Raw genomic sequence first — 27,602 nt, 5'->3', positions numbered from 1 at the left:
ACACCCACCAACTTTCAGCTAACACCCCACACACTCTCCACCGACACCCACCAACTTTCAGCTAACTCCCCACACACTCTCCACCGACACCCACCAACTTTCAGCTAACTCCCCACACACTCTCCACCGACACCCACCAACTTTCAGCTAACACCCCACACACTCTCCACCGACACCCACCAACTTTCAGCTAACTCCCCACACACTCTCCACCGACACCCACCAACTTTCAGCTAACACCCCACACACTCTCCACTGACACCCACCAACTTTCAGCTAACTCCCCACACACTCTCCACCGACACCCACCAACTTTCAGCTAACTCCCCACACACTCTCCACCGACACCCACCAACTTTCAGCTAACTCCCCACACACTCTCCACCGACACCCACCAACTTTCAGCTAACACCCCACACACTCTCCACCGACACCCACCAACTTTCAGCTAACTCCCCACACACTCTCCACCGACACCCACCAACTTTCAGCTAACACCCCACACACTCTCCGGCCTCAAGATGATGTGCGAGGTGATGCCCACCATCTCTGAGGATGGGCGTGGCGGGAGTGGGGGAGGGCCTTCCTCTCCGGGAGGGAGTGGCGGGGGAATGGGAGGCGGTATGGGGGGTATGGGGGGTGGGTACGGGGGCAGAGGAGAGCCCCGGGGCGGAGGTGACGAGGGGGGCAGCACAGGGAATCTGGAGTCTCTGATGGTGAACATGCTGACGGAGAGGGAGAGGCTGCTGGACAGCCTGAGGGAGACCCAGGACAGTCTGGGGACAGCCCAGCTTCGACTCCGAGACCTGGGCCATGAGAAGGACTCCCTCTCGAGACAGCTGTCCATCGCCCTACCACAGGTACACACGGGGACGGGGTGTGTGTCTGTGTCTGTGTGTGTGTGTACATTCGTGCGTCCGTGTCTGCATGTGCACTTGCGTATGTGGCTGCCTGTGTGTGTGTGTTTCTGTGTGCATGAGTGTGTGTCGTATGTGTGTTTACATATTAAGTGTGAGATCTGGACAAAGAATCTATAGAGACCTTCCTGTTGCCTCGCTGCAAACACATTGTGAGTGTGAACAAGAGAGAGTGAGTGTATACTGTGCATTCGGAAAATATTCAGACCCCTTGACTTTTTTCACATTATTTTACGTTACAGCCTTATTCTAAAATAGATTAAATTAAATATTTCCCTCATCAATCTACACATATCTCATAATGACAAAGTGAAAACAGGTTTTTAGAATAAAAAAACTGAAATACCTTATTTACATAAGTATTCAGACCCTTTGCTATGAGACTCCATCCTGTTTGTTTGGGCTCAGGTGCATCCTGTTTCCATTGATCATCCTTGAGGTGTTTCTACAACTTGATTGGAGTCCACCTGTGGTAAATTGAATTGATTGGACATGATTTGGAAAGGCACACACATGTCTATATAAGGTCCCACAGTTGATAGTGGCCTCCATCATTATTAAATGGAAGAAGTTTGGAACCATCAAGACTCTTCCTAGAGCTGGCCGCCCGGCCAAACTGAGCAATCGGAGAAGGGCCTTGGTCAGGGAGGTGACCAAGAACCCGATGGTCACTCTGACAGAGCTCCAGAGTTCCTCTGTGGAGAAGGGAGGACCTTCCAGAAGGACAACCATCTCTGCAGCACCACCAATCAGACCTTTATGGTAGAGTGGCCAGACGGAAGCCACTCCTCAGTAAAAGGCACATGACAGCCCGCTTGGAGTTTGCCAAAAGGCACCCGAAAGGACTCTCAGACCACGAGAAACAAGATTCTCTGGTCTGATGAAACCAAGATTGAACTCTTCGGCCTGAATGCCAAGTGTCACGTCTGGAGGAAACCTGGCACAATCACTACGGTAAAGCATGGTGGTTGCAGCATCATGCTGTGGGGATGTTTTTCAGTGACATGGACTGGGAGACTAGTCAGGATCGAGGGAAAGATAAACAGAGCAAAGTACAGAAAACCTGCTCCAGAGCGCTCAGGACCTCAGACTGGGGAAAAGGTTCACCTTCCAACAGGACAACGACCCTAAGCACACAGCCAAGACTACGCAGGAGTGGCTTCGGGACAACTCTCTGAATGTCCTTGAGTGGCCCAGCCAGAGCCCGGACTCGAACCTGATCGAACATCTCTGGAGAGACCTGAAAATAGCTGTGCAGCGACGCTCCCCATCCAACCTGACAGAACTTGAGATGATCTGCAGAGAAGAATGGGAGAAACTCCCCAAATACAGGTGTGCCAAGCTTGTAGTGCCATACCCAAGAAGACTCGAGGCTGTAATTGCTGCCAAAGGTGCTTCAACAAAGTACTGAGTAAAGGGTCTGAATACTTATGTAAATGTTATATTTCATTTTTTTATGCTCAGATTTTAACATGGTTCTGGTTTTATGTTGCTTCTCTTATTCATACTGAGCTATCCTGCTATCTACTGGACTCACCAATGAGCTGTTCAGTTTTTTACTGAGTTGTTCCATCTGTACTTAGCTGTTCCGTCTGTTCTTGTTGGTATGTGGTTGTTCCTGCTCCTACGGACCACTTCTGGTGCATACTGAGCAGGGCTGTGGCTGAATCATGACTTAGACATGATGACAGACTGTTACATATTATTGGCGGTTCCATTCGATTGAGTAAAGACCTCTATAATACCCAGGCCAATATTAGCCCACATCCTTATGCCCGTGGCGGAATCATTCTAGTGTGACTGACGCCACTGAACATGCGAAAAGGACTCCATCTTGGATTTCAGACAGGCAGTCTCCCATGATGCCTAAGTGGAGTGATGCGGTTTATTTTGTTAGAACCCATATGTTCTCTGAACTATTGAAAGCAATAACAGATGTGATAGGACAATGTGTTCTTACTGAGAATGACTGGACATTAAAGGGCCATATTACCTCACTGAGAGGGGGATCAATATGGTGCACACATCTACGGACACACACATACACACATGATGCGAGCAGCACAGAGCGCTGTGATAGATTCAACACTAGGGCTAGCAGCACAGAGCGCTGTGATAGATTCAACACTAGGGCTAGCAGCACAGAGCGCTGTGATAGATTCAACACTAGAGCTAGCAGCACAGAGCGCTGTGATAGATTCAACACTAGAGCTAGCAGCACAGAGCGCTGTGATTTGTTTCAACACTAGAGCTAGCAGCACAGAGCGCTGTGATAGATTCAACACTAGAGCTAGCAGCACAGAGCGCTGTGATAGATTCAACACTAGAGCTAGCAGCACAGAGCGCTGTGATAGATTCAACACTAGAGCTAGCAGCACAGAGCGCTGTGATAGATTCAACACTAGGGCTAGCAGCACAGAGCGCTGTGATAGATTCAACACTAGAGCTAGCAGCACAGAGCGCTGTGATAGATTCAACACTAGAGCTAGCAGCACAGAGCGCTGTGATAGATTCAACACTAGGGCTAGCAGCACAGAGCGCTGTGATAGATTCAACACTAGTGCTAGCAGCACAGAGCGCTGTGATAGATTCAACACTAGTGCTAGCAGCACAGAGCGCTGTGATAGATTCAACACTAGGGCTAGCAGCACAGAGCGCTGTGATAGATTCAACACTAGAGCTAGCAGCACAGAGCGCTGTGATAGATTCAACACTAGGGCTAGCAGCACAGAGCGCTGTGATAGATTCAACACTAGAGCTAGCAGCACAGAGCGCTGTGATAGATTCAACACTAGGGCTAGCAGCACAGAGCGCTGTGATAGATTCAACACTAGAGCTAGCAGCACAGAGCGCTGTGATAGATTCAACACTAGAGCTAGCAGCACAGAGCGCTGTGATAGATTCAACACTAGAGCTAGCAGCACAGAGCGCTGTGATAGATTCAACACTAGGGCTAGCAGCACAGAGCGCTGTGATAGATTCAACACTAGGGCTAGCAGCACAGAGCGCTGTGATAGATTCAACACTAGAGCTAGCAGCACAGAGCGCTGTGATAGATTCAACACTAGCAGGGTTCATTGAGTGCGTATGTTCAGAGTGTGCCGCCACTGCCGAGAGAGAGAGAGAGAGGGAGAGTGGAGAGACAGATTGATAGAGAGAGAGGGCTGCAGAGTGAGAATACGAGCATGGTACAGAGAGAGAACTGGTGGTATGAAACACACACACAGACTAACGAATCAGGCCAATTTGCATATTGCTGCATACTAATGATGGAGCTTCTGGCGTCTATTCTTAGGTGTTCTGGGTTATCACATGGAGAGATAGAGATGGATGAAGGATTGTGAGGATGAGAGCGGAGTAGGCCGTGTGAGAGGATGAGAGGGAGAGATGGAGGCTCGGTACAGTCGAGAGACACCTAGAGGTAGTTTATGATCACATTGTGTCTTGGACTGTGTATGGGGAGTGAGACAAGGATAGAAAGAGAGAACTCTAGAGAGAGAAAGCATATAATTGTGGGATATTGGTGCCAAAAGCTGTCTTTTCAGCTAGAATCAATCCCAGAATTCCACATTTCTATGGGTCTGCTGTGTACTATCTGTACATGACTCTCCCTTTTCCCCTGTCTTCTTTTTCCCTTTTCCCCTGTTGTCTTTTTCCCTTTTCCCCTGTCTTCCTTTTCCCTTTTCCCCTGTCGTCTTTTTCCCTTTTCCCCTGTCGTCTTTTTCCCTTTTCCCCTGTCGTCTTTTTCCCTTTTCCCCTGTCTTCCTTTTCCCTTTTCCTACTGTCTTCTTTTTCCCTTTTCCCCTGTCTTCTTTTTCCCTTTTCCCCTGTCGTCTTTTTCCCTTTTCCCCTGTCGTCTTTTTCCCTTTTCCCCTGTCGTCTTTTTCCCTTTTCCTACTGTCTTCTTTTTCCCTTTTCCCCTGTCGTCTTTTTCCCTTTTCCCCTGTCTTCCTTTTCCCTTTTCCTACTGTCTTCTTTTTCCCTTTTCTCCTGTCTTCTTTTTCCCTTTTCCACTGTCTTCTTTTTCCCTTTTCCCCTGTCGTCTTTTTCCCTTTTCCCCTGTCTTCCTTTTCCCTTTTCCTACTGTCTTCTTTTTCCCTTTTCCCCTGTCTTCTTTTTCCCTTTTCCCCTGTCGTCTTTTTCCCTTTTCCCCTGTCTTCCTTTTCCCTTTTCCCCTGTCGTCTTTTTCCCTTTTCCCCTGTCTTCCTTTTCCCTTTTCCTCCTGTCTTATTTTTCCCTTTTCCTACTGTCTTCTTTTTCCCTTTTCCCTGTCGACTTTTTCTCTTTTTCCCCTGTCTTCTTTTTCCCTTTTCCCCTGTCGTCTTTTTCCCTTTTCCCCTGTCTTCCTTTTCCCTTTCCCCTGTCGTCTTTTTCCCTTTTCCCCTGTCTTCCTTTTCCCTTTTCCTACTGTCTTCTTTTTCCCTTTTCCCCTGTCGTCTTTTTCCCTTTTCCCCTGTCGTCTTTTTCCCTTTTCCCCTGTCGTCTTTTTCCCTTTTCCCCTGTCGTCTTTTTCCCTTTTCCCCTGTCGTCTTTTTCCCTTTTCCTACTGTCTTCTTTTTCCCTTTTCCCCTGTCGTCTTTTTCCCTTTTCCCCTGTCTTCCTTTTCCCTTTTCCTACTGTCTTCTTTTTCCCTTTTCTCCTGTCTTCTTTTTCCCTTTTCCACTGTCTTCTTTTTCCCTTTTCCCCTGTCGTCTTTTTCCCCTTTCCCCTGTCTTCCTTTTCCCTTTTCCTACTGTCTTCTTTTTCCCTTTTCCCCTGTCGTCTTTTTCCCTTTTCCCCTGTCGTCTTTTTCCCTTTTCCCCTGTCTTCCTTTTCCCTTTTCCTCCTGTCTTCTTTTTCCCTTTTCCTACTGTCTTCTTTTTCCCTTTTCCCTGTCGACTTTTTCTCTTTTTCCCCTGTCTTCTTTTTCCCTTTTCCCCTGTCGTCTTTTTCCCTTTTCCCCTGTCTTCCTTTTCCCTTTTCCCCTGTCGTCTTTTTCCCTTTTCCCCTGTCTTCCTTTTCCCTTTTCCTACTGTCTTCTTTTTCCCTTTTCCCCTGTCTTCTTTTTCCCTTTTCCCCTGTCGTCTTTTTCCCTTTTCCCCTGTCTTCCTTTTCCCCTGTCGTCTTTTTCCCTTTTCCCCTGTCTTCCTTTTCCCTTTTCCTCCTGTCTTCTTTTTCCCTTTTCCTACTGTCTTCTTTTTCCCTTTTCCCCTGTCGACTTTTTCTCTTTTTCCCCTGTCTTCCTTTTCCCTTTTCTTCCTGTCTTCTTTCCCCCCTTTCTCCCCTATCAGTAGTTACCACTGATGTGCACACTGACAGCCCAGTCCCTATTATTCCTACCAGTCCACTGAACACAATAATCAACAGTGTTATGTTATAATGCTCCAGGGCATGTAGAATTACACCATATACTGGAAGAGCTGGACTGAGCACCAATGCTTCTCAGTGGCTTGTGGGAACGCCCATGATTCAGTCTTCACATGCTCCAGGACACGGGCGGTTGCATGTCTTTCCTTACTGTGACACTGATAGTGAATGTGTGTCACGGCTTGGTCACGCATGGGTAAAGTCCATCTGAGCCAAGATGGCCGACAGGACAGAGGATGGTACAGTGTCATATGTGGCCATATGTCAGCCTAGCCTACACAACATGGCTGGCCCCGCCATGGCCACAACAGAATGGCCATGAGGTGTTCACTGGAGGGTTATGAGCAACCCAGGCCAGGAACATAGACATTATCTGCTCCCAGATATACGTAGTTGGAAACTCAATGTCCTACTATAGTCGACTCAGTGATGGGGGGGTCAGTGGAGGCTGATGGAAGGAGCTATAGGAGGACGGGCTCATTCTAATGGCTGGAATGGAATGCATGGAATGGAGTCAAATGTGGTTTCCATATCTTTGTCTGTGATCCCCTTCTATTTATCCCATTCTAGCCATTACAATGAGCTCGTCCTCCTATAGCTCCTCCCACCAGCCTCCACTGTGTGTGTATGTGTCACACCAGTGTGTCACAGGTCTGTAATTTAAATGTTTGTTTTTTCTTGTTGAAATGTTTTTGTGCTTAATTGTGTCTTGTTGAACTGTTTGTAATTGTGCTGTATGTATGTGTGCTAATGTACTGTATATGATTATGGCTACATACAGTGTATCGTGAGTAACGCCGCCCCCTTGTGTCTCTGCAGGAGTTTGCAGTGCTGACCAAAGAGCTGAATGTCTGCCGGGAGCAGCTGCTGGAGAGAGAGGAGGAGATAGCAGAACTCAAGGCAGAGAGGAACAACACACGGGTTAGGCTGTTTCTGTGTGTGTGTGTGTGTGTGTGTGTGTGTGTGTGTGTGTGTGTGTGTGTGTGTGTGTGTGTGTGTGTGTGTGTGTGTGTGTGTGTGTGTGTGTTGAATTGTGGGCTTGAGTGTACGTCTTTGTGTCTATTGATGTGTACATGTCTATTCATGCATATGTTTACGCTTGAGTATGTCTGTATACCTATATGTTATACAGTTCAGTTTGTATTTGTATTTATTATGGATCCCTATTAGCTGCTGCTTTGGCAGCAGCTACTCTTCCTGGGGTCCAGCAAGATTAAGCCAGTTTATACAATTTTAAAAACATTACAATACATTCAGAGATTTCACAACACACTGTGTGCCCTCAGCCCCCTACTCCACCACTACCACATCTACAGTACTAAATCCATGTGTATGTATAGTACGTATGTTTTCGTGTGTGTGTGTAAGTGTCTGTGCCAATGTTTGTTGCTTCACAGCTGTTCCATAAGGTGTTTTTTTTAATCAGTTTTTAAAATATAATTTTGCTGCTTGCGTCAGTTACTTTATGTGGAATAGAGTTCCATTTAGTCATGGCTCTATGTAGTACTGTGTGCCTCCCATAGTCTGTTCTGGACTTGGGGACTGTGAAGAGACCTCTTGTGGGGTATGCATGGGTGTCCGAGCTGTGTGCCAGTAGTTTAGACAGACAGCTCGGTGCATTCAACATGTCAATACCTCTCATAAATAAAAGTAGTGATGAAGTCAATCTCTCCTCCACTTTCAGCCAGGAGAGATTGACATGCATATTATTAATATTATCTGTGTACATCCAAGCGCCAGCCGTGCTGCCCTGTTCTGAGCCAATTGCAATTTTCCTAAGTCCTTTTTTGTGGCACCTGACCACACGACTGAAGAGTAGTCAAGGTGCGACAAAACTAGGGCCTGTAAGACCTGCCTTGTTGATAGTGTTGTTAAGAAAGCAGAGTATCGCTTTATTATAGACAGACTTCTCCCCATCTTAGCTACTACTGCATCAATATGTTTTGACCATGACCGTTTACAATCCAGGGTTACTCCAAGCAATTTAGTCATCTCAACTTGCTCAATTTCCACATACAATATTTAGTTGAGGTTTAGGGTTTAGTGAGTGTTTTGTTCCAAATACAATGCTTTTAGTTTTAGAAATATTTAGGGCTAACTTATTCCTTGCCACCCACTCTGAAACTAACTGCAGCTCTTTGTTGAGTGTTGCAGTCATTTCAGTCGCTGTAGTAGCTGACGTCTATAGTGTTGAGTCATCCGCATACATAGACACTCTGGCTTTACTCAAAGTCCGTGGCATGACATTAGTAAAAAATTGAAAACAGCTACCCGGGGGAATTCCTGATTCTAACTGGATTATATTTATATAGCTTATATATAACCATAGATTATATAGCCAGCAGCATACCACCCTGCATACCACTGCTGGCTTGCTTCTGAAGCTAAGCAGGGTTGGTCCTGGTCAGTCCCTGGATGGGAGACCAGATGCTGCTGGAAGTGGTGTTGGAGGGCCAGTAGGAGGCACTCTTTCCTCTGGTCTAAACAAAGATCCCAATGCCCCAGGGCAGTGATTGGGGACACTGCTCTGTGTAGGGTGCTGTCTTTCGGATGGGACGTTAAACGGGTGTCCTGACTCTCTGAGGTCATTAAAGATCCCATGGCACTTATCGTAAGAGTAGGGGTGTTAACCCCGGTGTCCTGGCTAAATTCCCAATCTGGCCCTCAACCATCACGGTCACCTAATAATCCCCAGTTTACAATTGGCTCACTCATCCCCCTCCTCTCCCCTGTAACTATTCCCCAGGTCGTTGCTGCAAATGAGAACGTGTTCTCAGTCAACTTACCTGGTAAAATAACGGATAAATAAAAAAAATAAAAAAAATATTTGAGAGGCTTCCATTAAAGAACACCCTCTGGGTTCTGTTAGACAAGTAACTCTTTATCCACATTATAGCAGAGATGTAAAGCCATAACACATACGTTTTTCCAGCAGCAGACCATGATCGATAATGTCAAAAGCTGCACTGAAGTCTAACAAGACTCAATCAAAGTCTCAATCAAATCTATTATTATTATTATTAACAAAAAACACAAATATAACTTGAGAAATTCAATGATTTGAGAAACTTGAGAAATTCAATGATTTTATCATCAATTTCTCTCAGCCAGTCATCACTCATTTGTGTAAGTGCTGTGCTTGTTGAGTGTCCTTCCCTATAAGCATGCTGAAATTCTGTTGTCATGTAGCTCAGATCCTTATTCCAAGTGGCCCCTGCTCTCTGTGTGTCTAGCTGCTGCTGGAGCATCTGGAGTGCCTGGTGTCTCGTCATGAGCGCAGTCTGAGGATGACAGTGGTGAAGAGGCAGGCCCAGTCTCCTGCCGGGGTCTCCAGCGAGGTGGAGGTCCTCAAGGCCCTCAAGTCCCTGTTCGAACACCACAAAGCCCTGGACGAGAAGGTGTGTGTGTGTGTGTGTGTGTGTGTGTGTGTGTGTGTGTGTGTGTGTGTGTGTGTGTGTGTGTGTGTGTGTGTGAATGTGTGGTATAGGGCTGGACAAGAAGGACAGTCTGGGTGCTAAATGGAGGAGTGAGTGGGCTGGCTCCACAGGATTTATTCTTAACCTTCTGTACTAACATCGACCTCTCTCTCTCTCCCCTTCACTCCCACTCTCTTTCTCTCTTTCCACTGTCTCGTCTTTCTCTCCCCCTTTGTCTGTCTGGGACTTCCTTAGGTGCGAGAGAGGTTACGTGTGGCTCTGGAGCGAGTGACTGTTTTAGAGGAAGAGCTGGAGTCCTCCTCAAATGAGGTGAGTTATCCTCCTCTGCTCGTTCTCCTTTTCCTCTCTCTGCAGATAAAGCATATTTTCTAAACCTTTCTGTTCTCCATCTCTACCTAGTGCCATTCTCTACGAGACCAAATCAAAAGACGCCAACAAGGCTTAGAAAATGGGAAAGAGGTGAGGGGATTTATGCTGTATTGGCTGAAGTAAATGTTGAAGTATTAGTGTCTCATGTGCTGCATAGTTTGCTTGGAGTTTAAGGAGTTGCATCACATTTCCATCTTTACATGATATTGTCTTTTCCTTGTCGTTTTCCTCTCCTTCTTCCTTTCACAGCAGCTGCCCAATGGACCCTCTTCCATCCTGGAGGATGGAGAGATTGACAGAGAGAAACAGAGAGAAACAGAGATAGAGCGGCAGAGAGCAGAGCTGGCCCAGCTGAAAGAAAGACTGGCCCTCATGTGCAGACAGGTGAGTGACAAATAGAGATAACTAACAGTTTGAGTCATACATACACCAGACATACATGTGTTTTAAGGAATAGGACTTTCATAGATGTGATACTGACCCAGATGGTGGCTTCTTGTGTGTAACTATTATGTCACCCTCCAGGTTGGGGAGATCGAGGAACAGCTGACTGCAGCTAGGAGGGAGGTGACCAAGTCAGAGGAAGCCAATCAGAAACTGCAGAGGGATGTGAAAGAGGTGAGCTCTACTTTTCAATTGGTTGAAAATACACGTGTGTGTCAGCATCTCATTGCGCTAGAGAGAAATTTGTGTCTGTTTTCCCTACTCTATTAGAGAAATGTAACAGTTTCCTGTGGCAAAAGAGCCATTGTCCTACTTGACAGCAATAACTGCTACTGTACTGTACTGTATGTGTGAGACTTGCCCTGTAGCCATGGCGACAGTATCACTAGTAAACAGGCAAGCGCGTGGATAGAAGCTGGCGCTGTCACTCACACAGCTGATTGGTGGCTTGGGACTGGGAGGAACTTTGGGGCTAGTGGTCCCAGAGCCACCCAGTCACCACACCCCCTACCACCTCCTCCCTCCTCCTCTCCCTCCCATTCCTCCTCCTCCTTCTTCCCTCCTCCCCCACTCCTCTACCTCCTCTCCCTCCTCCTCCCTCTTCCTCCCTCCTCCTCTCCCTCCCATTCCTCCTCCTCCTTCTTCCCTCCTCCCCCCCTCCTCTACCTCCTCTCCCTCCTCCTCCCTCTTCCTCCCTCTTCCTCCCTCCTCCTCTCCCTCCCATTCCTCCCCCTCCTCCCCCCCCCCCCCCCAGGACTTGTGCAATAACATCTGTCACTTGGCAGAGACATGTTTCCTCTGTCAACAACTTCCTTCAACTAACCATTATCATACTTCAGCTACAGTTATAGTGGTTTAGCCAGCAGCGCCAAGTCCCTTTGATCATGCCCGACTTTTATGTTATTTTCTCCCTGTTTCTATTTATCTCTTTTCCTCTGTCTGTCTGTCCCTCCCCCTTTCTCCTCTCTATCAGGCTCTTTGTCAGAGAGAGGACATGGAGGAGAGAATAACTACTTTAGAACGCAGGTAAAAACAACTGTCTATCCACCCCCCCTGAATACACCAGGGAATGTCTTTTGCCATAGGCAATTGTGTCTGTTGTGTTCAGTTGTAAGACACTGCCTTCAAAATGTGTCTGCTATATGTCATTGTGCTGTGTGGCTGCAGGTACCTAAGTGCCCAGAGGGAGGCGACGTCTCTCCACGACATTAAAGACAGGCTGGAGAATGACCTGGCCAGTAAAGACTCCCTCTACAGGCAGGTGGGTGAAGCGACCTGCTTTCTCCTGTTTTTTTCTGCTAGTGGAGAGGATTGGTAGTTTAGCAATGATAAAAGCTCTGCATTTTGCGTTCAGGGTTAAGAATTATTTTTGTTACTGACTGTGAGGGTCAATTCCTTCTCCTCCTCCTCTTCCTCCTCATCTTACCTCTCCCTCTTCCTCCTCCTCCTCGTCCTCCTCCACTCCTGCAGAGTGAGGAGAAGAACAGGCAGCTCCAGGAGCGTCTAGACGATGCCAAGCAGAAGCTGCAGCAGACCCTGCAGAGGGCCGAGACGCTGCCTGAGATAGAGGCCCAGCTCGCCCAGAGAGTGGCTGCACTCAACAAGGTACACCACCTCCACTGTGTGTGAGCGTGTGTGTGTGTGTGTGTGTGTGTGTGTGTGTGTGTGTGTGTGTGTGTGTGTGTGTGTGTGTGTGTGTGCGTTTGTGTGCGCGCGTGCGTGAGTACATCCAAGCGTGCATTTGTGTGTAAAATTGACAGCACGCTCAAATCAAATAAATATCAAATCTGAAATAAATAAATAGCTGCTACGAGCCCTGCATGATAATGGATGCGACTTCATCACACTATTCATCATACTGTTCACATTGTAGTTCAGCCTCAGGTGCAGAACATGTCAAGAGCTGTATGATAATTAATTGCTTGTATCATAAAACTGTAATTTATTATAAACATGATTGTCAAGGAGATGTAAATGTCTCAATCATCAGCATAACCCTAAAGAACCAATTATGTAGTACTTGTTGAGGCAAGATGGCTGAAATGTCACTCCAAATAAGATTCATGTACACTGACATCAGTGGAGGCTCCTCAGAGGAGGAAGGGGAGGACCATCCTCCTCAGTGAATTTCATAAAAAATTAAAATTGTAAAACATTTAAGTTATCATTTTAGATAAAACTATACTAAATATAATCACATGTCACCAAATAATTGATTAAAACACATTATTTTGCAATAACATCACTCTGTAATGTAGCACCATGGTGTAGCTGGGGGACAGCTAGCTTCTATTTTCCTCTGGGTACATTGACTTCAATACAAACCCCCCAAAATGGTTCTCACCCCCTTCCATAGACTTACACAGTAATTATGACAACTTCCGGAGAACATCCTCCAACCTATGAGAGCTAATTGCCACCGGGGCCCGCCGGTGTAACATTACTGCATGATTGTAGCGGGTTTGCTATTGTGTTAGTTGTATTAGCTATGTTGACTATGTTACTTTAGCTAATATGGTGACAACATGTAGGCTATGAGTAGCGGTTATGATATGGTTTGGCTTGGAAAGGTTTTTTCGCATGGTCACATAGGGGGACAAGGTGAGAGGAGGAGAGCGCATGGATGCAAGAAGGAATACAAAGTGGCTGCTATGAAAGTGAACTGTGTTTACGCGTGATCAGGGGTGTATTCATTCCGCCGATTCTGTTGGAAAATGTTTCTTAAACAGAAGCAAATGGAACCAAACCGGGATGAACATACCTGAATTTGTTCAATAGGAACTCTTGTTTGCAACTGTTGGACTAATGATTACACCCTAGATCAGCTAGATGCAGGCAAGAGTGTGGAAGGCAGTATTGAATGTGTCACTGTCTGTCCATGTGTCACTGTCTGTCACCTCAACATTTTCTCTCGACCTGTGTGCACCTACGTTGTAAACTTTCATTCATAGGCTAGGTTGTAGCAACATCATGATGGGTATAGGTAAAATGTGAGTATCCTATAGTAACCTAAACCTATCGCTGTTACATTGAACTGGCTAAATGGAATATGAATGACAGTCATCCAATATGCTGTAATAGAAATAAGGCCATGCTCATGAAAAACTCAATCTTAAACAGCACTGACCGCCACTGACTGACATCTGCAAACAGATCAGAAGGGAATGTGTATGCTAGAAAACATCCTACTGTGTTTGACTATGATCTGCACAGACAGGGGCTCACTTAAATCAAAAGGTTGACCCAATCCAAGGTTGCGCAGTCATAATTATGTTCTATCAACATTCTGACATGCTGCCTGTTTTGACTCCCCACCCTCCTCCTCTTGCATCACAGGCTGAGGAGCGTCATGGTAACTTTGAGGAGCGACTGCGACAGATGGAGGCGCAACTAGAGGAGAAGAATCAGGAGTTACAGAGGGTGAGTCATGCTCGCTCTCCCTTTTTCTTTTTCTCCCTTCCACCCCCTCTTTCATACCATTCCTTTATCACTCTTTACTCTACAATGGCATACTAATTTTCTAAACCCTCTATTTGTCAGTCTGTATTCAGATCCCAATCTCCTTCTCTCTCTCTCTCTCTCTCTCAGTCAAGCAGAAAGGTCGCTGGTAACTCTCCTTCCACCCTCCGTCCTTGCATTTTTCTATTTTACTCTCTCCCTGCCTCAGGGCAAGGGAGGCACACAGAGTTTCCCAACTGGAGAGGCCTTGTCCAAGATGGCAGCAGGATCAACAGTAGAAACAATAACAGACATGAAAATACCTCACTATTTAGCTCCCTAATCTCTTTTCTCTTTCTCTTTCTCTTTTCCTCTCTCTCTCTCTCTCTCTCTCTCTCTCTCTCTCTCTCTCTCTCTCTCTCTCTCTCTCTCTCTCTCTCTCTCTCTCTCTCTCTCTCTCTCTCTCTCTCTCTCTTTCTCTCTCTCCTTTCCCTAGGCGAGGCAGAGGGAGAGGATGAATGATGAACACAACAAGCGTCTGTCTGACACGGTGGACAAGCTGCTGTCTGAGTCTAACGAAAGGCTTCAGCTCCATCTCAAGGAGAGGATGGCTGCCCTGGAGGACAAGGTACTACTTACCGGCCCACTCACACCCACTCACACGTCTTCACACTTAGCATATTTCCCACTCAAAACAGTCAACACTTCAACCAAAACCCATACCCCTTCATTTCACACACACCTGAGTTCCCACTCAAAACTGTCAACACAATCCTCTTCATCCAGTTTCTATTCAAGACTGTTGTCACTTCAATATTAAACCCACTCTGGCTCTAAACAGCTACTATGGAATACAGTTCGGACCTCATGGCATGATAATGTGTAATTACAGATATGTTGTTATGCAGTAGACCTAATAAAGTTTTTTTAATGGTGATCCTTTCAGAATGCTCTCTCTGAGGAACTTTCTAACATGAAGAAGATCCAGGACGACCTTCTAGCAAACAAGGTATATCAAGAGATAATTCAATTTTTACATACTTTAATTAAATATTTTAATTGTATTAACTTATTCACTCTTTCTTTCCCTGTTTCAGGACCAGCTGATAGCCGAGCTGGAGAGGATTCAGCTGGAGTTGGACCAGCTCAGACTGAGACCCGGCGGGTCCTGCTATTCCAGGTCTCCCTCCCTTCCTCAACACACCTCCTACACATCAGCCTACACACCTCCAACACACCTCCTACAGCTGCTGCCTATGAATGTGGCTGGCAGTATTGTAACCAAGTAGTATAAGTGGTTTGCAGTGTTATGTGCTTCCTATAACCTCTCTCCTAGTCTCAGTATAGGTTCAGGTGTGGCCTATACATATGGAGCAGAGAGGCTGGATGAATGTACATTCCAGTTATCTCTCACACTCACTGTCTATATCAGTCTATCTTTCTCTTCTCCCTCTCTCTCTCTCTCTCTCTCTCTCTCTCTCCTCCCTCGCCCTCTCCCTCTCTCCCTCCCTACCTCTCTCAGGTCTCTCCCAGGCAGTGCTCTGGAGCTGAGGTACTCCCACGGGGGCGGCTCCCTCCCCACGGGCTCCACCGCTCACCTGGATCACTACGGTAACGCCAACACCGTGGCCGTGGTCAGGCGGACTCACCGCGGGCGCTGGAGCACAGCCCGGGAAGACACCAGCAAGGTCAGAGGTCACATGATCACCTTTGACGTGTCTAATATTGATAATGATATAGTCACATTGATATAGTTGATATAGTCACAAGCATCACAACCCAACAAACTGAACCTTCTCTGTGTGTATGTGTGTGTGCATGCTTGCATGTGTGTTTGTGTGTGTGTGTATGTGTGCAGTACGGGGACTGGGACAGTGGGTCAGCGCTGCTGAGGACCGGGTTTGAGGGGGGTGTGGACCACGGTTGCTCTGACGATGAGGACGACAGAGAGACACTGTTTGGCTCGGAGCTGTTGTCTCCCAGCGGACAGACTGACGTCCAGACACTGGCCATCATGCTGCAGGAACAACTAGAGGCAATCAACAAGGAGATCAAGTAAGGGAGGTGGAGGAAGGGATGCAGGTAGAGAGGGTGCTGTGATTGTGTACAAGCAGTTTAGGTCAAATGCAGGTGGAGAAGATTCATCTGAGGTTTCTTTTCATTTTCTCATTCAAGACCAACATTCATTGGTCTTCCGTCTGACATGCTCCTAAATCTCCCGTCTTTCCCTCTTCTCCCCTTTTCACTTTCCTCTGTTTACCCTCTCTCTCTCCGACCCATTTGTCTGTCTATCTCTCCCTCTCCCTCCCTCTTTCCCTGCCCCCCCCCCCCCCCCCCCCCCCCCCCCCTCTCTGTCAGGTTGATCCAGGAAGAGAAGGAGAGTACAGAGTTGCGGGCGGAGGAGATCGAGAGCAGGGTTAGCAGTGTGGCTCTGGACGGTTCCCCCATCCCACCCTCCTCCCTGGGGAGGGACAGTATGGGGCGCGGCTTCATCCCTCAGTCCCTCACCTCCTCCACCCTGGCCTCCCCTTCTCCCCCCAGTTCTGGGGTCTCCACCCCTCGCCTGTCCCACTCCCCTCACCGCGAGACAGATAGACAGGTACAGCTGCTCTGTCTGTGTGTCTGTCTGTGTGTGGGTGTGTTGGGAATGTGTGAGTCTTTGTGTGTGTGTGTCAGTGGAGGCTGCTGAGGGGAGGACGGCTCATAATAATGTCTGGAACAGAGTGAATGAAATGGCATTAAACAAACACATTTTTGATAACATATTTACAGTACTTAACTTTTTAATGTGTATAGTATTGCTTACTAGGTGTTGTCTAATGAATGCTGTAACCACTCCCTCTTTAAATCAGGGTTTATTGGAAAAAGCTGTTCAAAAGAGGACATTGTATTATCATTTCTTTGTACTCCTTAACAAAGGCCATGCAGCCGAAACGCGTCAGAGTTTTTCAACTTTGTTTCCATTGAACATGCCATACAAATAAAGGCATTTTAATTAATTATATGAAGAGTGCCTTGGTCCTCCTTTCTTTTTGATGACCCATTTACCCCTTTTACCAAAGAGCACCTTCTGTCTACCAAATGTACTATTGTGTACTTGTACCCTTCCTCCTTTTTCTACATAGAAACCATGCTTGGAAGTATTTGATATCATTCCACTCATTTCGCTCCAGCCATTACCACAAGCTCATCCTCCCCAATTAAGGGGTCACCAACCTCCTGCGGTGTGTGTACATGCGTGCGTACAGTATACATACTGTATAAGGCCCCTAAATGTGTTCCAACTTTACCCTCCAGAACAACAAAGAGGATGATCGGTCCCTTGCCCTTCTTGACTCCACCCCTCCACCCACCCCCCGAGCGCTGCGACTAGACAGGATGACCCTCACCCACCCAGGGGCCATGATGGACGACCCCAGGGAATTCCGCAGGTATGACAGCCAATCATCATCGAGGAAACCCTGTAGTGCTCGTATGGTTCGTTCCTTCCCTGTTTCTCTTATTCCTTCTGTCTCTTCTGTCTCTCAGTCTGTCAGCAGACGGCAGCAGTTCCAACAGCAGTCAGGACTCTCTCCACAAAGCCAGTAAAAAGAAAAGCATCAAGTCTTCCATCGGCCGCCTTTTTGGGAAGAAGGAAAAGGGAAGGATGGGCCCGGCTGGGCGAGAGTCTGCCTCTCTGGGTGAGAGAGAATTGAAATTATACTCGAAAAACTACATATCCCATGACTTTGCTTTAAATGTGTTTGAACTGCAACAGGTCAAAGTCCACCTGGTGTTGACACCCATATTTGTAGTCTTTGTAACCCCTGACCCCCTGTGTCTCTCAGCCTCTACGCCTTCTGAGGACCTGGGTACTGGGGATTCTATGGGACTGACCAAGGGAAGCATGACAGGAACTGTTGACAACCGCCGCAGCAAAAGGAAGTGAGTCTCAGGGAATATCACCCTCCGATTCATTTCTCTCCTGAAGTCATTTCTCTTTCCACTCTCTGTTCCACTGCTTTTCTTCCACTCTTTCAGAAAGCACTTTTCCTTTTATGGTTATTCAACCTTTGTTTCCCCCGGTCTCTCTCTCCCAGACATGAGCTGCTGGAGGAGGCGTGTCGTCAGGGTCTTCCCTTTGCATCCTGGGATGGACCCACTGTGGTCTCCTGGCTAGAGGTAATCATAGATGTTTGATAGATAGATGGGAAACCTTTATAGCCATATAAACCCTCACGATCACTACATTCTAGCCAATCTGTTTCTAGCTCACCTCTTTCCCTCTCTACTCCAGCTGTGGGTGGGAATGCCAGCGTGGTACGTGGCAGCCTGTCGTGCCAACGTGAAGAGTGGCGCCATCATGGCCAACCTGTCTGACACAGAGATCCAGAGGGAGATTGGCATCAGTAACCCCCTGCACCGCCTCAAACTGAGATTGGCTATCCAGGAGATGGTGTCCCTCACCAGCCCATCTGCCCCGGCCAGCAATCGCTCTGTTAGTAGTCTCACTAGTACACACTCACAGAACACAAACCATGTAGACACAATTATAGAGGTACACATGATACTATATTGATATACACACATATACAGTGGGGAGAACAAGTATTTGATTCACTGCCGTTTTTGCAGGTTTTCCTACTTACAAAGCATGTAGAGGTCTGTAATTTTTATCATAGGTACACTTCAACTGTGAGAGACGGAGTCTAAAACGAGAACCCAGAAAATCACATTGTATGATTTTTAAGTAATTAATTTGCATTTTATTGCATGACATAAGTATTTGATACACAATACATGTATGTTTTGTTCGATAAAGTTCATATTTATATGCAAAAATCTGAGTTTACATTGGCGCGTTACGTTCAGTAGTTCCAAAACATCCGGTGATTTTGCAGAGAGCCACATCAATTTACAGAAATACTCATAACAAACATTGATAAAAGATACAACTATTATGCATGGAATTATAGATACACTTCTCCTTAATGCAACCGCTGTGTCAGATTTCAAAAAAGCTTTACCGAAAAAGCACACCATGCAATAATCTGAGTACAGCGCTCAGACAACAAATCAAGCCATACAGATATCCGCCATGTTGTGGAGTCAACAAAGTCAGAAATAGTATTATAAATATTCACTTACCTTTGATGATCTTCATCAGAATGCACTCCCAGGAATCCCAGTTCCACAATAAATGTTTGATTTGTTCGATAAAGTCCATCATTTATGTCCAAATACCTCCTTTTTGTTCGCGCGTTTAGCCCAGTTATCCAAATTCATGAGGCGCGATCACTAAGTGCAGACGAAAAGTCAAAAAGTTCTGTTACAGTCCGTAGAAACATGTCAAACGATGTATAGAATCAATCTTTAGGATGTTTTTATCATAAATCTTCAATAATGTTCCAACCGGAGAATTCCTTTGTCTTCAGAAATGCAATGGAACACAAGCTAACTCTCACGTGAACGCACGTGGTCAGCTCATGGCACTCTGCCAGATCCCTGACTCAAAGAGCCCTCATTCCCCCCTCCTTCACAGTAGAAGCATCAAACAAGGTTCTAAAGACTGTTGACGTGGAAGCCTTAGGAAGTGCAATATGACCAATATCCCACTGTATATTCGATAGGCGATTCGTTGAAAAACTACAAACCTCAGATTTCCCACTTCATGGTTGGATTTTTTTCTCAGGTTTTTGCCTGCCATATGAGTTCTGTTATACTCACAGACATCATTCAAACAGTTTTAGAAACTTCAGAGTGTTACTATCCAAATATACTAATAATATGCATATCTTAGCTTCTGGGACTGAGTAGCAGGCAGTTTACTCTGGGCACCTTATTCATCCAAGCTACTCAATACTGACCCCAGCCATAAGAAGTTAACTCAGGAACCACACCTGTGTGGTAGCACCTGCTTTCAATATACTTTGTGTCCCTCATTTACTGAAGTGGTTCCATTATTTTGGCAGTTACCTGTATATACACATTTACATTATGTGCAGAGATTAACATACAAATGTTACATGCATTCACAGCAGACTCATCAACACACAAACAATTAAAAAAAATTGACGATCATGTTTTCTTTCTTTCCTGTCTTGTGACCACAGTCGACCAGTAACGTGTGGATGACCCATGCTGAGATGGAGTCGTTAAACGCAGCCACCAAACCGGTAAGTATGTCCTGTTATGTTAATGTCTCAACATTTTCGAGACATTTAACATTAACGTTCATCTAACATTGACATATATCACAGGAGGTTGGTGGCACCTTAATTGAGGAGGACGGGCTCATAGTAATGGCTGGAACGGAATGAGTGGAATGGTGTCGAACACATCAAACACATGTTTCCATGTGTTTGATACCATTCCATTTACTACATTCGTCACATTATTATGAGCAGTCCTCCCCTCAGCAGCCTCCTGTGATCTACAGTGCATTCGGAAAGTATCCAGACCCCTTCACTTTTTCCACATTTTGTTAAATTACAACCTTATTCTAAAATGGATTAAATTATTATTTTTCCTCATCAATCTACACACAATACCCCATAATGACAAAGCGAAACAAGCTATTAGAAATGTTTGCAAATGTATTAAAAATAAAAAACTTAAATACCTTATTTACATAAGTATTCAGACCCTTTGCTATGAGACTCGAAATTGAGCTCAGGTGCATCCTGTTTCCATTGATCATCCTTGAGATGTTTCTACAACTTGATTGGAGTCCACCTATGATAAATTCAATTGATTGTACATGATTTGGAAGGGCACACCTGTCTATATAAGGTCCCACAGTTGACAGTGCATGTCAGAGCAAAAACCAAGCCATGAGGTTGAAGGAATTGTCTGTAGAGCTCCGAGACAGGATTGTGTCGAGGCACAGATCTGGGGAAGGGTACCAAAACATTTCTGCAGCATTGAAGGTCCCCAAGACCACAGTGGCCTCCATCATTATTAAATGGAAGAAGTTTGGAACTACCAAGACTCTTCCTAGAGTTGGCTGCTTGGCCAAACTGAGCAATGGTCAATCTGACAGAGCTCCAGAGTTCCTCTGTGGAGATGGGAGAACCTTCCAGAAGGACAACCATCTCTGCAGAACTCCACCAATCAGGCCTTTATGGTAGAGTGGCCAGACGGAAGCCACTCCTCAGTAAAAGGCACATGACAGCCCACTTGGAGTTTGCCAAAAGGCACCTAAAGGACTTTCAGACCATGAGAAACAAGATTATCTGGTCTGATGAAACCAAGATTGAACTCTTTGGCCTGAATGCCAAGCGTCACGTCTGGAGGAAACCTGGCACCATCCCTAAGGTGAAGCATGGTGGTGGCAGCATCATGCTGTGGGGATGTTTTTCAGCAGCAGGGACTGGGAGTCTAGTCAGGATCGAGGGGAAGATGAACAGAGCAAAGTACTGAGAGATCCTTGATGAAGACCTGCACCAGAGCGCTCAGGACCTCAGACTGGGGTGAAGGTTCACCTTTCAACAGGATAACAACCCTAAGCACACAGCCAAGACAATGCAGGAGTGGCTTCGAGACAAGTCTCTGAATGTGTTTGAGTGGCCCAGCCAGAGAAGAATGTGAGAAACTCCCCAAATACAGGTGTGCCAAGCTTGAGGCTGTAATCGCTGCCAAAAGTGTCTGAATACTTATGTAAATGTGATATTTCAGTTTTTTATTTGTAATAAATTTGCAAACATTTCTAAAAACCTGTTTTGATTTGTCATTATGGGGTACTGTGTGTAGATTGACGAGGGAAAAAAAACTATTTAATACATTTTTGAATAACCTTGTAACGTAACAAAATGTGGAAAAGGTCAAGGGGTCTGACTACTTTCTGAATGCACTGTACATATATATTGCTCTACAGTTATAACTTATACTGCTCAGTTAGGAGTCAAACTCTTTTTCTCTCTCCCTCTGACCCTCCCTCTCTCATTCTCTCTCTCTCTCTCTCTCTCTCTCTCTCTCTCTCTCTCTCTCTCTCTCTCTCTCTCTCTCTTTCTGAGTTTGTGGGACTACTAGGCCTTGGTGTTGAGCATCTTCTTCTCTCCCTCTAGTTTCTGTTTCTGTGTAAACTGCTTCACACTAATGACCCGTTCACTAAACTGCTTCACACTAATGACCCGTTCACTAAACTGCTTCACACTAATGACCCGTTCATTAACACACTCTTCCTCCCTTTGTCTTCTCCTTCCTGTTTACTCTCTTCTCCCCTCCTCCCTCTGCTTTTCCTCCATCCATCTGTCTTGCCTGCTCCCCCTATCCTGCTCTGCCTCTGTTCTCTCGCTCTTTCTGCCCATGTCTCTCTCTCTCCTGTCTATCTGCTGCATCTAAGGAGCTGAAAGAGATTAGCTGGGATCAGGTAAGGAATGGAAGCACTGTATTAAATGGCATCAACATATAACACACTAATTACACTATTGTATGTGACCATTGAAAAACAAATGATTCATACAGAAAAGTACTATAAGTAATAGTCGAACTACAACTGAAACAAATGAGACACTAGTGAAGGAGTCCTCTTCTGCATCTCAGATCCTGGCCTATGGGGATATGAACCATGAGTGGGTGGGTAATGACTGGCTGCCCAGCCTGGGTCTGCCCCAGTACCGCTCCTACTTCATGGAGTCCCTGGTGGACGCCCGCATGCTGGACCACCTGACCAAGAAGGAGCTGAGGGGACAGCTCAAAATGGTGGACAGCTTCCATAGGTACGTATGGCCTGCTCTCGTCTGTCTGTCTCTCGCTCTCACTCTCTCTCTTTCTGTTGCTGTTATTAACCTCGGCACCTGGGTGGGTAGGCGTTTTCTGCCTCGAGGGGGTGGTGAAAAGCAAATAGACAAAATTCCAGTTTCTGCAAATGAACAATGAATTCTTCTTCTGCAACTGTTTCCCACTCCCACTTCACTCACTGCCTTTCCTTTTCTGTCCGTCATTCTTTCTCTCCCTTCCTCTGTTGACACACTAGCTCTCTCTCTGGTGTGTGAGTGTGTGTGTTCATGGCATGGGAAACGTGCAGGTGTTAAAGGATATGTTGAAAGATTTCCTGCTGTTGAGACACTCTCACTCTGCAGGTGTGTCTCCAGGCCTTCTCAGGGTCAAAGACACCGGAGTGCTCAAATACTTTCTCTGAGTACAGGTGAGAGTAAGTCGCCATGCCCTCTATTAACCGCCTGACCTTTTGACCTCTCTTGACCTTTCTCAGGGTTAGTTTGCATTATGGCATAATGTGTCTGAAGCGCTTGAACTACGACCGCAAAGAGCTAGAGAGGAGGAGAGAAGACAGCCAGCACCAGAACAAAGGTGTGTTCCTCCTCTCTGACATTAAATCCTTTGTTCCAATTTAGTGCTTCTCATCCATCCATCCATCCAACCATCCATCCATCCATCCATCCAACCCTCCATTCAGTAACAATCAAAGCCTCGGTTGATGGTTAGTAGAATCAGGTGTTTCACTGCTTGGCTTGAGCAAAAGTCTGCACCCACATTGGCCCTGTCAGTGTAAGATCCAGTCACCCTGTGGGTTTCTTTGAGTGAGAATCAGGTGTTTTCTGACAGATGTCTTCGTTCCACTACCCCTCTGTGTAGATGTGATGGTGTGGTCCAACGAGCGTGTGATGTGCTGGGTGCAGAACATCGGGCTGAAGGAGTACGCTGACAACCTGACAGAGAGCGGGGTCCATGGGGCCCTCCTGGCTCTGGACGACACCTTCGACTACACCGACTTGGCCCTGCTGCTGCAGATACCCAATCAGAACACACAGGTACACCCATCTAACCAATCAGAACACACAGGTACTCACGCATCTAACCAATCAGAACACACAGGTACTCACGCATCTAACCAATCAGAACACACAGGTACTCACGCATCTAACCAATCAGAACACACAGGTACTCACCCATCTAACCAATCAGAACACACAGGTACTCACCCATCTAACCAATCAGGACACACAGGTACTCACCCATCTAACCAATCAGAATACACAGGCATGCACAAACCTCACCCCACCCACTAATCAGAAGTGATTAAATGCCTTCCCCTGCTCAGATGTTGCATGCAACAACCGATGGTTGCTATAATATATGATGTGGTTAGCAGATACTTCAAAATAGAAGTTTATTGGTCACGTACACAGATTTGCAGATGTTATCGCAGGTGCAGCGAAATGCTTGACACACTTAAAATACCTATCCAGGCATTGTAATATATGTCATGCGTCAGCAACGCCTGGACAGAGAAACACGTCCATAAATTGGATTCTTACTGCACCTGTATCTCAGTAACAGTGTCCCCAGGCTAACTGCTGGCTGGTGGATGACAGTTGTATCTCAGTAACAGTGTCCCCAGGCTAACTGCTGGCTGGTGGATGACAGTTGTATCTCAGTAACAGTGTCCCCAGGCTAACTGCTGGCTGGTGGATGACAGTTGTATCTCAGTAACAGTGTCCCCAGGCTAACTGCTGGCTGGTGGATGACAGTTGTATCTCAGTAACAGTGTCCCCAGGCTAACTGCTGGCTGGTGGATGACAGTTGTATCTCAGTAACAGTGTCCCCAGGCTAACTGCTGGCTGGTGGATGACAGCTGTATCTCAGTAACAGTGTCCCCAGGCTAACTGCTGGCTGGTGGATGACAGTTGTATCTCAGTAACAGTGTCCCCAGGCTAACTGCTGGCTGGTGGATGACAGTTGTATCTCAGTAACAGTGTCCCCAGGCTAACTGCTGGCTGGTGGATGACAGTTGTATCTCAGTAACAGTGTCCCCAGGCTAACTGCTGGCTGGTGGATGACAGTTGTATCTCAGTAACAGTGTCCCCAGGCTAACTGCTGGCTGGTGGATGACAGTTGTATCTCAGTAACAGTGTCCCCAGGCTAACTGCTGGCTGGTGGATGACAGTTGTATCTCAGTAACAGTGTCCCCAGGCTAACTGCTGGCTGGTGGATGACAGTTGTATCTCAGTAACAGTGTCCCCAGGCTAACTGCTGGCTGGTAGATGACAGTTGTATCTCAGTAACAGTGTCCCCAGGCTAACTGCTGGCTGGTAGATGACAGTTGTATCTCAGTAACAGCGTCCCCAGGCTAACTGCTGGCTGGTAGATGACAGTTGTATCTCAGTAACAGTGTCCCCAGGCTAACTGCTGGCTGGTAGATGACAGTTGTATCTCAGTAACAGTGTCCCCAGGCTAACTGCTGGCTGGTAGATGACAGTTGTATCTCAGTAACAGTGTCCCCAGGCTAACTGCTGGCTGGTAGATGACAGTTGTATCTCAGTAACAGTGTCCCCAGGCTAACTGCTGGCTGGTAGATGACAGTTGTATCTCAGTAACAGTGTCCCCAGGCTAACTGCTGGCTGGTGGATGACAGTTGTATCTCAGTAACAGTGTCCCCAGGCTAACTGCTGGCTGGTAGATGACAGTTGTATCTCAGTAACAGTGTCCCCAGGCTAACTGCTGGCTGGTAGATGACAGTTGTATCTCAGTAACAGTGTCCCCAGGCTAACTGCTGGCTGGTAGATGACAGTTGTATCTCAGTAACAGTGTCCCCAGGCTAACTGCTGGCTGGTGGATGACAGTTGTATTTCAGTAACAGTGTCCCCAGGCTAACTGCTGGCTGGTAGATGACAGTTGTATCTCAGTAACAGTGTCCCCAGGCTAACTGCTGGCTGGTGGATGACAGTTGTATCTCAGTAACAGTGTCCCCAGGCTAACTGCTGGCTGGTGGATGACAGTTGTATCTCAGTAACAGTGTCCCCAGGCTAACTGCTGGCTGGTGGATGACAGTTGTATCTCAGTAACAGTGTCCCCAGGCTAACTGCTGGCTGGTGGATGACAGTTGTATCTCAGTAACAGTGTCCCCAGGCTAACTGCTGGCTGGTGGATGACAGTTGTATCTCAGTAACAGTGTCCCCAGGCTAACTGCTGGCTGGTGGATGACAGTTGTATCTCAGGCATGCAGGTGAAACTGATAGTAGTGTATATCAAATGGAGTGACTTGCCTGATTCTAATCTGTACTCCCCCCTCTCACATCTCTCCTCTAGGCCAGACAACTCCTAGAGAAGGAATACAACTCCCTCATCTCTATGGGAACAGAGAGAAGACCAGATGAGGTATTAAAGAACACAGTACGCTTAGTTCAGCAACTATGTGAAGACCACATTTTCCACCTCATTCAAGTCATTCTTTGTAACTTGACAGTTTGACAATGTTGACAGACATAAAAAAAAAAATTCTCTCTCTCTTTCTCTCTCCCTCCCCCTATTTTCTCTCCTCATTTCCCCCCTTCTCTCTTCCCCCCCTCCATTAGGATGGGACTAAGACGTTCACCCGCTCCCCTTCCTGGAGGAAGATGTTCAGGGAGAAGGACCTTAGGGGGGTGACCTCGGACTCATCGGAGAACCTGCCTGCTAACTTCCGTGCCTCCGCCATCTCCACGCCCTCCGTGACACTGAGAAAGGTTCAGAGTGACGGTGAGAAGGATGAACTCTCCCCCTAACCTCTGACCCCTCCCTTTGGCCACGCTCTCAGATTCCTATTTGTTACGCTTCTTACACCTCCAGGGCTATTCTTCTATTATCACTCAGAAGGTCACGCTTTGGACAATTTATGACCCCTTAAAACCCTGGATAACACATATTTACTATGGGCTAGTCATACTGATTTATTAATCGAGAAAAACAACTAAATTTGTCTTGAAGCGGTTTGTATGTTACGTAAGAGAAGAAATGTAAGACCAGTGTCACATGCGAGTATGTTCCGATGTACCCCATTCATAGAAGCTTACTAACTTTTGCGATTGATGATAGTATTTTCTGTCTGGGGAAGTTTTGTTAAAAGCCCTGACGCTTGCTCTAAACGTTAACACGCATCGCTTGCGATACAGTTTTGGAAACATAAGGAAATTGTCTTTCATATCAGCGAGAAATAATTTTCTAAAAACAAAAGGTTAAATTACTACACACATTTATAGGGTTCCCACACGGCCATATTTCCAATGTTACAGCACTTGACAGAGAAGACTAACTAGACTACCTGTGCTAATTAGCATTCGGCGTCTCAGAACAACTGTGTGTAAAAGGAAGACGGACGCCACAAACGTGTTGTCACTGAAAGATACTGTCAGCTCAACTGTTTTAAAACCAGTTAAAATAGTCTACAGTAAGTGTATATTTAGCATTTGTGAAATAATTTTGATGTGACATGAAAGTAGAGGGTGTTGTGTTTCTAAAATCTTATCACAATTGAGAGTCAAATCACGTTTAGATGAAGTATTTTGCCAATAAACAGAACATGTAAGGTCCTAGGACTATAAGGAGTAACATTAGGCTCCTTTAGTCCATTATTGGGCTAGTTCCAACACTGATGGCATTAGCTTGGATATTCATATGCAAAACCTCCAGTGGCTCGCTCCTACAGGACACAGCAGGTTCAGAGGGCAAGACTACCACAATTTCCTCCTCCCACAACTTTATAATAGTACATCATGGAAAAGTTCTATGCTATTTAGTCGTTATTTTGATAATGTTTCTCTCCTTCTCTCTTAGTGAACTCTGGGCCTCGCGGTGAGGCAGCCTCAGTCAGGACATACTCTTGCTGAAAGACACGGAGGTGAGAAGCCCTCAACCCACACATTAAACACACACGTAGCTAGTTAGAGTTCTC

At 46.3% G+C, this 27,602-nt stretch overlaps 1 protein-coding gene across 1 annotated transcript; it reads left to right on the top strand.

Moving 5' to 3' along the window:
- The first annotated feature begins 521 nt into the window (after positions 1-521).
- LOC120044650 (liprin-alpha-3-like) lies at positions 522-27,537 on the top strand. The gene is made up of 30 exons (XM_038989325.1): positions 522-860; positions 7,083-7,184; positions 9,497-9,661; positions 9,935-10,009; positions 10,100-10,159; positions 10,319-10,453; positions 10,595-10,687; positions 11,487-11,539; positions 11,681-11,774; positions 11,984-12,118; positions 13,850-13,933; positions 14,448-14,579; positions 14,898-14,960; positions 15,049-15,131; positions 15,474-15,639; positions 15,810-16,006; positions 16,310-16,550; positions 17,249-17,382; positions 17,480-17,631; positions 17,779-17,875; positions 18,031-18,112; positions 18,228-18,428; positions 20,044-20,106; positions 22,275-22,301; positions 22,475-22,650; positions 23,145-23,242; positions 23,528-23,703; positions 25,982-26,050; positions 26,248-26,410; positions 27,485-27,537. The coding sequence occupies exons 1-30, from the start codon at positions 522-524 to the stop codon at positions 27,535-27,537; spliced, it is 3,708 nt and encodes a 1,235-aa protein (XP_038845253.1).
- The last annotated feature ends 65 nt before the right edge of the window (positions 27,538-27,602 follow it).

The sequence above is a fragment of the Salvelinus namaycush genome, chromosome 3 (genome assembly GCF_016432855.1).
Source record: "Salvelinus namaycush isolate Seneca chromosome 3, SaNama_1.0, whole genome shotgun sequence".
NCBI lineage: Eukaryota > Metazoa > Chordata > Actinopteri > Salmoniformes > Salmonidae > Salvelinus > Salvelinus namaycush.
Note: the sequence above shows the minus strand (reverse complement) of the source record. Positions and strands in the feature narration are given on the sequence as shown.

Coding starts and splice junctions, on each gene's coding strand:
- LOC120044650 (XM_038989325.1), top strand. CDS start 522: ATGATGTGCGAGGTGATGCCCACCATCTCTGAGGATGGGCGTGGCGGG. Junction 10,010..10,099: donor TGGAGTCCTCCTCAAATGAG/GTGAGTTATCCT, acceptor ATCTCTACCTAG/TGCCATTCTCTACGAGACCA. Junction 17,632..17,778: donor GCGAGAGTCTGCCTCTCTGG/GTGAGAGAGAAT, acceptor TGTGTCTCTCAG/CCTCTACGCCTTCTGAGGAC.